This window comes from Euleptes europaea, chromosome 2, assembly GCF_029931775.1.
Source record: "Euleptes europaea isolate rEulEur1 chromosome 2, rEulEur1.hap1, whole genome shotgun sequence".
Classification (NCBI taxonomy): Eukaryota; Metazoa; Chordata; class Lepidosauria; order Squamata; family Sphaerodactylidae; genus Euleptes; species Euleptes europaea.
In genome coordinates this window covers 38,242,765-38,255,239 of record NC_079313.1, presented here as the reverse complement: position 1 = coordinate 38,255,239, position 12,475 = coordinate 38,242,765, and the positions used below count along the sequence as shown (strand labels likewise).

At 45.4% G+C, this 12,475-nt stretch overlaps 1 protein-coding gene across 1 annotated transcript in view; it reads right to left on the bottom strand.

Moving 5' to 3' along the window:
* Positions 1-621: 621 nt before the first annotated feature.
* The window catches only part of SLC25A24 (solute carrier family 25 member 24), a 36,839-nt gene continuing 24,985 nt past the window's right edge, over positions 622-12,475 (bottom strand). Inside the window, exons 8-10 of the mRNA XM_056844270.1 lie at positions 10,936-11,103; positions 2,124-2,274; positions 622-925 (exon numbers count right to left, since the gene is read on the bottom strand). Coding sequence (XP_056700248.1) covers positions 747-925; positions 2,124-2,274; positions 10,936-11,103 — 498 coding nt within the window. The 3' untranslated portion in view covers positions 622-746. The remainder of the gene's footprint in view (positions 926-2,123; positions 2,275-10,935; positions 11,104-12,475) is intronic.

Below are 12,475 nucleotides of genomic sequence, written 5' to 3'. Positions count from 1 at the left end.
CCAGTCTAAGCTCATTAAATGCAACGGGCTTAGGCTGGAGTAACTAAATGCTGTATGCAGCTTTAATTTGACCCATGGATAGAACACCAGGAATTCCTTGATCCCCATGCAGCTGAAGAGTCACAACTAAGCCACATTGAATGCAATGGAACTTAAGTTACAGCTCTTTGGCCTGTATTAATATCAACAAGTTAGTTGTGACTAATTTCTTCCATTGGTTTAAATGGAACTTAGACCACATGTTCACATGCAGCAGACGAACAGTCCTCCATGCAGCGTGAAGCTATACTACAGCCCTTTCAAACACCTCAGAGGTCAACTCCCATTATTTTGCTGCATGTGTAACCTACCAGCCACAGTCATGAGTTTTCGGGATGTTTGGGGGACCCAACACAGGTCTGTACTTCTCACTTCCAGATACATTTTATGTGATTTGTGGGGGTGGGGGTGAAAAAATAAGGAAGTATTTTCCCTAGAGATGGGTTGTTGTTGTTGTTTTGTAGATTTTCAGTCATGCAGATGAACTAACAATACTTTTTTCTTGATTGTTAAGATTCAGAAATTGGCTCACAGCTGTATTAGGAAGGTGGGATTTTTCCCCCATCAAGAGAAGACCACGAATCCCACAGCATCTTTGCACAGAAGACTGGTCTCCGATTGCAAATGTGAATAAATTTGTAGTACACAAAGTTGTCATTTGGTGTGCATATTCCATGATGATCTCTCACTTTGTTTCTTTCTTGCTTTCATGCTATCCCCAAGTTCTCTTTCATCTTTTCATATACCACATAACTGATGCTGACAGCAGGAAGCACCTTCATGAAGTTAGGAGCTATGCCCCGATAAAGTCCAAGGACTCCTTCCTTAGCAATTATCCTTTGGAAGAGACCAACCATGTTCAGCTGAGGGCCTCCTTCCACCATAGCTATGGCAAAAGGGGGAGTGGGAGAGAGAATGAAATCAGTAAAGATATATTAATCAAGGATGGTGGACCTACATGCTTAACTGAACATCAGAATCTACTCCAAGGCCTAAGGGGGGGTGAGGAACTGGCTCTAGGTTAACCAAAGAGCTTTGTTAGAGGCAACCTTGGCACACCTCTGATCAGTTCCTCAAGGTCACAGCTAGCAGCCAGAATTATGGGGCAAGATCCATAGCACGGTTCGTAACTTGCAGGCCCAGGCCTCAGCAAGTCTATGAGAATCCCAGAGATACAAGGAGAACAAGGGGGGCTCAGTTCTCTTATTCAGAAGCACCAAACACCAAACTAGACCAAGCGGAGGATCCTCCCGGGGGCAGGAACAAACCTAGTCTGAGGTGACACAGGCCAATCCTAGGGAAGAACAGCAAGAAATGCAGAAAAGGGGGTATAACAGCTGATGCACCCCCAAGCTCAGGGTTCCCCCTCCTTCTTTTGGGGCACCCAGCTTGGGCTGTTACAGCACTGCAGTATGTGTGGCTGCAGTTGTGTGTGTGTGGGTGCCTAAGTAAAATACAGGCTTTTACTTTGTCTCTGCCTTTGTAGCACAATCAATCTCCCTTTTCTCTTTTGTAAGTGTGTGAATGACATCTCTCGCCTTCTCACAAAGCAAATAAGACTCCTACATGTCTCTCAGAGCTTGGCCTTGATCACCCCATGCTTTGAACAGGGAGCTGGATGGTTCAGGTTAGCCTTCTGGACCTAGCACCTTGGGTCACTCTAACCTACTATGCCAGGTTGGCTCTCTGATTGAAGTGAACGCTCTTCCATACAAAAACCACCACCACAACAAAGCTACCTGAACATGTAAAACCCTTTCTCCTGGACATCTGGTTTTCCAGTACAGCTAATTTTTGTTTTCATATGGAAGTATTTAAATTGTGCGATCTGTCACCTGTAATCTGAAACCATCCCATCCAGAAGCAGGTTCACTCTGTGTGAACTAGGCCTTTGCCTGGAGCATTTTAAAGGGGCAGTGTGATTCTGACAATATATATGGAGCAAGGAAAGAATCTACCATAAGTAATCCAAGAAATGCAAGGCAACTGGAATAAACCCTCGAATTGTCTAAGAAGTTAGGACCTTGCTTACTCATTCGACACAGGGGGATAATTGGCCTCTGTCCCAAAACACCAACACTCACCTTGAGCCTGCATTCGAGTTCGGACAAGTGCAAGAGGGTAACTGGCCAACTGGCCACAGGTACTGGACACAGTACCACATCCCAGCAACACAAGTATACCAGGGTTGACAGAGTCTGTTGCATACTTTTCTAGCCATGTCTTCTTCAAAGCCTGCCAAGAAAATATCACTGCATTTAATCAAGATATACTTCAAAACCATAAAGGGGTCTTATTGCACCTTGAATACTAATACATTTATTGCAGTATAAGCTTTTGGGGGCTAGCGCTGACTTCATCAGATGCTTAATATTCTTAAAAGCAACATGGACAGTCCAGGCAACTTAACTAGACAGAGGTCTGTATACAACCGTGTATTCCAAAAACCTAAGGGCACTTCCATTTCAGAAAAGGGGAAGCGATTTCAGCTTCTTCCACTGCAGAGCTCTGTCTGCCCATATGCAATTTTTGAGAGTTCACTGATTCCCCCCCCCCACAAAATTTCAAGAGGGCTCAGCGGGGGGACACAATAGGTTTAAAAAAGTCTTTTACTTTTTAGAACTCTGTAACTGGATATAGGCCACTTTACAGGTGTACATTTGGTACAAGTGAGCCACACAGATGTTACTGTGATTTGTTCAAAGCCCCCCACATAAAGCTACGAGGGCCAGATCCTGTTTGGGCCCACAGCACAGCAGGCACTTGTTTCACCCCTGCTAGTGCCTTTGCAAGTGCCAAAACATCCATGGGATAGGGGGCATTTTGGCACTTGAAAAGGTGCGGGAGGAACAAGAGCTCAGCCCACTGTGCTGTGAGCACAGCATTTTAAAATCACTTTAAGAATGGCAGCAGCATCCACAGGTTGGGCCCATGGATGCTGTTACATCTAGTTTGGCCTTAAAGCTCACTTGATCAGGTGAAGTGAAACCTCAGTATGCAGATTATATAGCCAGAGAGAAGGGGGATGGAGAAATGTGAATTATGGGGTTAAAAGGTCATAAAATGTAAGAGATATAAACTGTGACACTGCTAAGCAAAACTTAAGTGTATACAATGGGCTGAATTCACTAGAAGAATTCGTGGAAGGTGTTGGCATAGCAAATCTTCCCCCACTTTCCTATTCTGCTTCTGAGGATCAGAAGAGCCTTGCACCACAAGACAGGGCATTGCAGCAATGAAGGGGAAACTGCGTAAATGTGTCCTGTTTTGATTCAAGCTGCAAGTGGAAGTAAAAACGTCTTTGCCCCTCTGTATTCCCTTGTCACTGTACCCCTCCCCCAGAAAGGACCCTCAAGACAAATGGCAGGCTGCTGGGTGAAGAGTAAGATGGGGAAAGACTAGCTCCACTAAAACCTTCTATGAACTCTTCTTGTAGATTCAGCACAGTGACTATTCCCAACTGGCATTAATCCAATGTACCTAGTTATGTTAAATAATTCAATAACTGTAGTGGTTCATAAAGGTGCCATGTCTGTCTAAACCTTGACTGATGTAGTTGCACCTAAGGGTGTTTATTCTGGCTTTTGTTGTAAATAAACTTATTCATTATTTCATTCAACTAAGGGTGAGCTCTTAATTCAGTGATAACAGACCCATTTAACAGCAATATTAGCCACGGGACCAGAGCAGACCCTGCAACCAATGCAGATGTCAACTCCATCCCCATATACACTCAGGCTATGCTTTAACAGAACCCAATAATGTCAGTAACCCTGTTCTGCAATTTACACAGGATAAATAGGTCTGTGTCTCTGTCTATCTCTTTGTCAAAAAAATGGACACAAATTTAACAAAGAGTGGCAACGTTCAAAAACTTGTGTAGAACATTTTGTTCTACTAAGACACACATAAGAAACGGAGCCTTGATTACTTACCGAGAAGGCTCCTTCTGTTCTGAGGCGACGGGCATCTTGAAGCTGTGGGTGTTTACCGATGCTCTCCGGGGAGGCAGGACCAAATGTTATTGGTTGTCTCCTCAAGGCGGGAAACAGCCCCGGGCTTCCACTTTCAGACTTGACTAGCCCAGAACAGAAACTCGCATAATAGATAAAGAGGAAAAAACTCTCAAAGTGTAATTAGTATAACAAGAAATTGGGTGAGTCCAGGAAGAAAACGGATTCCTGAGAAATAGAGAACTCCCTTAAACTCCAAGTATCTCGGTATGAACTAAGAAAACTACTGCCTAAAAACTTAACTGTACACAACCCGTATTATTAAGTAAAAATGTAATTGCCCCAAATGACTGTAGTGTATTAGGTATGTAAAAATGTACATGTCCCCCAAAATACCTGTTGTTTGCCCGGGTGGGCAAGATGCCCGTCGCCTCAGAACAGAAGGAGCTTTCTCGGTAAGTAATCAAGGCTCCGTTCTCTTCTGAGGCTAGGGCATCTTGAAGCTGTGGGACGTGCAAGAGCTTCGACCCGGGTGGGTGATGCAAACTGTTTAATCCACTACATGTTGTAGGACCCTGCGACCGAAGGCCGCATGAGCCGAAGACCAGGTATTGATTTTGTAGTGTTTTGTAAACGTCGAGACACTAGACCAGGTTGCGGCCCTACAGATCTCATCCACTGGGGCCTGTTTATCAAAGGCCGCTGTAGTGGCGGCGCTGCGCAAGGAATGTGCTGAAATGCCACTAGGGATTGGTGCTCCAAGGGCCTTGTAAGCCTCAGAAATGCACAATTTCAAGGTGTAACTGATCGAAGCCGCTGACATCTTGAGTCCCTTGTTGGGATTGGAAATTGACACGAACATAGTATCCGATTTTCTGATGTCCGACGTTCTCTCTATGAAAATGCGTAGAGCCCTTCTGACGTCCAGGGTATGCCATTGACGTTCTTTTTGACACGATGGTTTTGGACAAAAAGAGGGTAAGTTGATCTCCTGAGCTCTGTGAAAGTATGAATTCACCTTTGGTAAGAAGGTGGGATCTGGCCGCAAAACTACTCTGTCCTTATGAAAAATGCATAAGCCCTTACGGATAGAGAGTGCTCTCAGCTCAGAAACCCTTCGTGCTGAGGTTATGGCTACTAAAAACAGCACCTTCATCCGCAAATATTTTAGAGAGATAGATCTTAAGGGCTCACAGGGTGCCTGAGTGAGTGCCTTAAGGACCAAATTAAGGTTCCAAGTTGGAAATCGATGGATGACTGGAGGATTCAACTGGGTCGCCCCTTTTAGAAATGCGACAATATCGCGATGTCGAGACGTGGGAAGTCCATCAAGCGATGGAATCACTGTTGCTATTGCTGCGATTTGACGTCTAAGAGTGGAGGCCGAGAGGTGCATCCGAACTCCGTCTTGTAGGAATTCTAAGATCTTTCCTACCCCTGGGCAAAGTGGGTCTACGTCTTTCCTACGGCACCATCTTATGAACACCTTCCAGGAGGTGTCATAAATACCTCTGGTTGATGGTTTCCTAGCCTCGATGATGGTATCTATGACCTGAGGTGAATAGCCGCATTTTAGGAGATGTCCCCGTTCAAGTTCCATACGGTTAAGCAGAACCAGAGGGGGTCTTGATGGAGGAATGGACCCTGCTGTAGTGATAACTGATCTGGAGGAATCCTCCAAGGCTCGTGTATTGACAACTGTTTTAGTGTGACAAACCAAGGTCTGCGTGGCCAATATGGGGCCACCAGTAGTACTCTGGCTCTTTCGTGCATAATTTTTCTTAATACCTTTGGTAGTATGGGAAGTGGAGGGAACGCATAGAGCAGTCCCCTGGGCCAAGGGCTCATCAATGAGTCGACTATCTCCGCTCTCGGATGGAAGAACCTGGAGCCGAACCTCGGTAGTTTGTTGTTGGTTGCCGAGGCAAAAAGGTCCATCACTGGAATCCCGAACCTAGAACAGATGACTCTGAAGGTTCCCTGAGAAAGAGACCACTCGCCCTCCTGTAATGTCTGTTGGCTTAACCAGTCTGCTTGTATATTTAATGTCCCTTTTATGTGTTCTGCCCGAATGGATTTGACATTGGTCTGGGCCCATTGGAAGATCTGTTCCGTTTCCTTGTGAAGGGTCGATGATTTTGACCCTCCCTGCTTGTTCAAATGAGCCTTCGTGGCTACATTGTCCGTTCTGATTAGAATGTGTTGACCTAGAATAGCTGCATTGAAGTGGAACAATGCTAGCTTGACTGCCCTGATTTCTAGTAAGTTGATATGAGATCTCCTGTCTTGGGCAGACCAGCGACCCTGTGCAGTGAGGCCCTGTAGGGTGGCTCCCCAACCCTCCAGACATGCGTCTGTGAAGATCTGGAGAGGTTCCTTGTGTAGGTACTGCGTGGGTTGACAAAGGTTGTTTGTGCAGGACCACCAGGTTAGACTCAGCTTCACCTTTGGAGAAATTAGAATCGGCCTGTCTAACTTGTGAGTGATTTCCTTCTGGTACGGACGCAGCAGCCATTGTAGGGGCCTGGAATGAAAGCGGGCCCATGGCACTATACCGATACAAGAGACCATGAGACCCATCAGCTTGGCCAGAGTCATGAGACGAGCTGATTTGTTTCTGGAGATGGTTCTGGCCGCCCTGGAAATTTTGTGCATTCTCTCCTGTGATAGTGTGAGGGAATTTGCTGATGAATCTATGATTACCCCTAGGTGTAACATAGTCTTGGAAGGAACCAGAGAGCTCTTGGCTTTGTTTACAAGATAGCCATGTTCCTCTAGGACCTGAACAACCCTCTGTGTCTGATGTAAGGATTGCTGGTATGAATTTGCACAAATGAGAATGTCGTCCAGGTACGGATGCACCTGGACTCCCTCTAGTCTCAAGGTGGCTATGACAGTGACCAGCACCTTGGTGAAAATGCGTGGTGCGGAGGTCAGTCCGAAAGGGAGGGCCCTAAATTGGTAGTGTTTGTCTGCATGCGTGAAACAGAGGAATCTCCTGTGAATTGGGTCGATTGGGATGTGCAGATAAGCCTCTGTCAGATCTACGGATGTCATATATGTGTGAGGCGTGAGAGATTCCACAGTAGAACGGAGGGTTTCCATGCGAAAACATTTTGGGACTATTCTTTTGTTGATGTATTTTAGATTTAGAATAGCCCTCCAGTCTCCGTTGCGCTTTGGGACAGTGAAGAATATTGAGTACACTCCCAAACCGGCCTCCTGTGTTGGTACCTGCTCTATTGCTTTTATGTTGTAGAGGTGCTGTATGGCTCGCATGGTTCTTAAGTATTTTTCCCTTTTTAACGATAGGGGGGAATGAATGAAGCGATCCGGGGGAATCCTTGAAAATTCTATAAGGTACCCTGTAGAGATGATTTTTAGAACCCAGTTGTCTGGGTTTGAGGCTTTCCATCTTGTCAAAAAATGTTGTAGCCTCCCCCCCACCTGTAAGACCTTGACGTCATTGGGAGGAGGTTTTGGAGAACTTGTCCCCTTTTTCCGGCCTAAATTGACCTTGTTTTTGAAATTTGCCTCCTCTACGAAAAGAACCTCTGTTAGACCAAGAGCCTCTTCTATATTCAGATCGATATCTAGGTGTTGGCCGATAGGGACGAAAGGAAGGGTATGAATGACCCCTGTTGTCCTTCCCAATCTGTTTAGGAAGTGCCTTCTTCTTATCCCTGTTTTCAACGAGGATGCTGTCTAACTTGTCCCCAAATAAACGACCTCCCTGCAATGGGTAGCCCATTAAAATGGTTTTGGACCTGAAGTTAGCCTGCCATGGCCTGAGCCATAAGGCTCTCCTGACTGCAGACAGAGAGGCAATGGATCTGGCAGAAAAAGACATTGAGTCCAGTGAGGCATCTGCCATGAGAGAAATTGCCTGAAAAACTCTATCCAATCCGACAGCAACCCTATGGTTGTCCTGTGGAATTAGCTGTATGAGCTTTCTCATCCAGATAATGGAGGCTCTAGCAAAAATAGATGTGGTAGCGCTAGCCTGGATAGATAGTGCGGCAGCCTCATGAGCTTTGCGTGTGAGAAACTCAGTTTTTTTATCTAAATGATCTCTAATAGATCCTGCCCCATCCTCAGAAACTAGGCTAGGGTTATGAACATCCACAATTGGAGCTTCAACTACCGGAACTTTTAAAAGGTCCATGGCATGAGGAGCCAATTTGTACAGCTTGCGTAGGCTAGCTGGGAACTGCCTGTTAGCTGTTGGATTATTCCATTCTGACTTAACCGCCTTCTGAAAGAATTCAGGAAAGGGCACTAAATTGTTTTGAGCTTGGGACCTAGGAAAACATTCCTTCACTCCTCTTTTTAACTTAGGCTGAGGTTCCTCAGGTAACTCTGCCTCTTCATTAAGATCGAGAGCCACTAGGGCTCTAGCTAGTAGTTCCTGAAAATCATCAGAAGAAAACAGCCTGGGTTGCTGTTCCTCATTAACAGAAATTTCCTCGTCGGTATCTATCTCCCCCTCCTCAGATCCCTCATCATCTGAATCTACTGGGGATGATGAAGGGTCCTGTCGTGACTCAGAAAACCCAGTTGACTTCATGGCAGCCTTAGTGGGCCAGGGCTTGGGAGCTGCTTGCGAAAGACTAATTCCCTCCCCCAAATTAGTGGTTTGATTAGAGTCAGATATGGTAGCAGGGTTCAACTGTTGTCCAGCATTAGGGAATTGTAAGCAAGGCATCATAGCCTGCATAAGTTGCCACTGCCTGTCTAGAGCAGAATTAAACATCATAGAAACTTGCTCCAACGTGACCGGGTTCCCAACTCCCTGCTGGGTCGGGAGAATGGGGTTTAAAATGGCCGCCGGTGTTGGATTAGCAAAGCCCTGTTGAAGCGGGAAAGTGGGGCTTAAAATGGCCGCCGTCGCGGATCGGCCGCTCCCTATAGCCGACTGGGCAGGCAGGGGGGGCTCAGCAATAAAGCTTGTCGGGGGCTGCAGAACCGACAGACTGCTCTGTGGAGGAGGAGACGCGGGTAAGGGGACTGCCGAAGCAGTGAGTCTTACTTTCCCTTTACTGCCATTTCCCTTGTTGCTGGATGGTTTAAGGGAGCGTCTTTTCTTTTTCGCGCCCACCAGCGGCGGCGCAGCTACCCCCCCCTTTCGCGGTTTTTTACCCTTGCCGGTCGAAGTCGTCGCCTCCTCGCCCGTCTTATAGAGGTCTTGCGGGCTAGGGCTCTCTAATGGACCGCGGGACCGGCCATTGGGAGCTTCCACGGTAACCAGGGCGGATTGGACCAGCCCGCTCTCGCAGTCTCCCAGCGAGAGGAGATCGTCCTCCCTAGCCTGATTTCCCTCCGCCATGTTGGTCGCCGAAAACAACAGGGGGGGGGAATAAGAAAGGGAAATAGAGAGATATTGAGGGAGGGAATTAGAAGCTGAGGAAGCAAAGCCTAATAGTATAAAGGAGAAGAAGAATAGAAAACAAACAGACTATAGAAATAGCTCTTCTCACAGAGCTGAGTAGAGACCTGCTCTCCCCTCCAAGGCAGGACGGAAAGTGGAAGCCCGGGGCTGTTTCCCGCCTTGAGGAGACAACCAATAACATTTGGTCCTGCCTCCCCGGAGAGCATCGGTAAACACCCACAGCTTCAAGATGCCCTAGCCTCAGAAGAGAATGGATGAGTCAAAATTGATCAATATATGTTACTGTATCATTTAGATCTTTCATAGATATGACACCTTATTACTCTGGAGCCTAGACTGCGACTTGCAGGTATATACCTTGACACAACTCTCCTGCTCGCTAACAACCTTTCTTAAATAATTCAATACCTGCAGTGGCTAACATAACTGGGTAGACGCTTATATCATCAAATGTAGCTGTTATGAACAGTCACTACTTATCTTCTATATTTGAGTTTTGTACAGAAGTGTTATCAGTTATAAGTCTTGGATTTTACAACCTTTAAGCCATGCCTTTCACAATTCTTTTTTAATCTTCTAATGTGCTACAATAAATCAGTTACTCTTTAACTTGCTATAAGATTCCTTTGCAAACGTAATCTTGGTAACTCTTAAAATAACTCTGTTTTACAGTCTGGAGAGTCAAGCCAGAAAACTGTGGCTTACCCCAAACAGCTGGGTGTCACTTGAATCACCATTTGAATCACCTCTGCATCTAACACAGAATGCAGGCTTGACCAGGACCTAATAACAGGTCCTGAGGCATTTTCCATTCCCAAAACTCTATTTACGTTTTCTTTTTGTAGCATCCAACCTGGCAAACTCAAAAGCTCATACACTGTTATGCGTCATCTGGTTGGTCCTAATAAAAGATATTACATGCACGTGTTCTGGGGTTTGGTCAAGGCTTCCTAATAAAATTACTGAGGCGAGACTTCAACCAGTAATTTCCATACACAGGTCACACTTTTAGCAACTATCCTGTACTACAGCAGCTCATATCACCATCTGCCTGCAATGTCAACACAATATCACTCAGATTCTGCACTGATGCAGCAGTCATTTAAATGACTTCAGACATAGTGACAAATCATGGCATATGTGCCTTGCAGATCCTCAGGGTCGTCTGTTTCTAAAATGGATGTGGAAAAGCCAGATCCAAATTCCCTCTTAGCCATGATGTTCACTAGAGGCCCTTGATCAAGCCATTGTCTCTCTGTTTAACCTACTTCCCAGGGTTGTTGAAATGAAAATGATGGTATGAGCTCCTTAGATGAAAGGCAGGATACAAATGAGATTAACAGAGAGACTCTGGTTCAAGTTAGCAGGGGTGCACTCAAACTGAAGTCTGGAGCCAAAGCCAGGACACTCTGATGCTGGCGCCAAAGCCAGGATGAACTATGGCAATTTCAGACAACAATGGTTAGTATGCAAGCAACCCACGTTTAACAGTCTGTCAGCTAAACCACAGCATCCTTTTTACTAGCAATGCTGCTGCCAGCAAACTCAACTCACCTCATAAACAGCAAGGTCTATGCCAGCATAGGGAATAATGCCCAAAATGTTGGGAATATAACCTTTGTAAAAAGCCTTCACACCTTCCCTCCTTAAAATCTTCTTAGCACAGTCGAACATGCCAGCATATTGTCCTGTTTTGCCCACAGCCAATCTGGTCTTTAGTACCTAAAGGTTGAGAAAATATTTGAATAAATTATGTTTCTACTCAAATGTTCCCATTAAAATTCTGCTCTACCCCATATATCTCTGAAAACTTTGGTTGTTAACAAAAAGTCAGAAGGTCTGCAAAAGGTGTCCAGGTGAGGCATTGGAACAGGGGAATGTGGGGCAGACATACACAACTCACACCATGCCAGCAGCCATTTGATTACCATTCATAGTTAGCTTTCATCTGGCATTCCACACAGATGACAAACAGTTCTTTTGCAAGATGGCCACATTAAACATTGGTAGTACAATGGTGAGACCAGTCCCATATTACCCTAGATTGCTGAAAACAATGTCAGGGTAATCAAGTGTACGCCTGGGAAAAATCTGCATATAGTACAGCAGACAGGTAGTCGATACAGTGACCCAGCATAGAGGAGTACCACTCTATGTGAGCTCTGTGGTAAGTCGGTGCACCTTGCAATCCCAAGCAGAGTTACACCCTTCTAAGTCCATTAACATCAGTGGACTTAGAAAGGTGCAACTCTGCTAGAATTGCATTGCAATTCTTGGAGTAAACACCACTGAATACAGTGGGGCTTGTTTCTAAGCAGACATGCACAGGATTGCACTGCAACAGTATCAGACAAAAGGTTCCTTATATCCCATCATGATGCTCCAGAAGAGAAGAGATACACTGTTTAGCATATCAGGCCCAAACTTTGTGATTCTGTGGATGCTTATCAAATATTGCAATCTCTCTCCCACTCTCATATTTTAAGGCTATTGTGATGCTAGTTTCAAGAATGCCACCACCATGATGAGGCAGGATGGAAATAAGTCAGAACAAAATATAGTTCATAGCCTCCCCCACCCCAAAGGCCCTTATAGAAGGGGGACAGAATTAGACATTTTCAGGGATTACTTTAACTGTATAAAAAGCAGCAGATTAACACCAAAGTGACAGTCCTAGCTGGACTCTGTAGAACAACACAGATTCTGAAAGGGAATACTTGCCACTCTCAAGCTGCTTCCCATCCTCCCCAGAGAGAGGACTGCCTCATATTTCAGAAGCCTGGATGCAAATAATCAAATCTGCCTTGTTAGGTATCTAATGATGAAGACTGTGCAGTTTCATTTAAAATAGGCTAGTGAAATATTGCTTCTTTCTCAAAGATTTCTGAATACCACAAAATAAAAAACAAATTCACCATGGAACTATTGTCGAAGGCTTTCACGGTCAGAGTTCATTGGTTCTTGTAGGTTATCCGGGCTGTGTAACCGTGGTCTTGGAATTTTCTTTCCTGACGTTTCGCCAGCAACTGTGGCAGGCATCTTCAGAGTAGTAACACTGAAGGACAGTGTCTCTCAGTGTCAAGGGTGTAGGAAG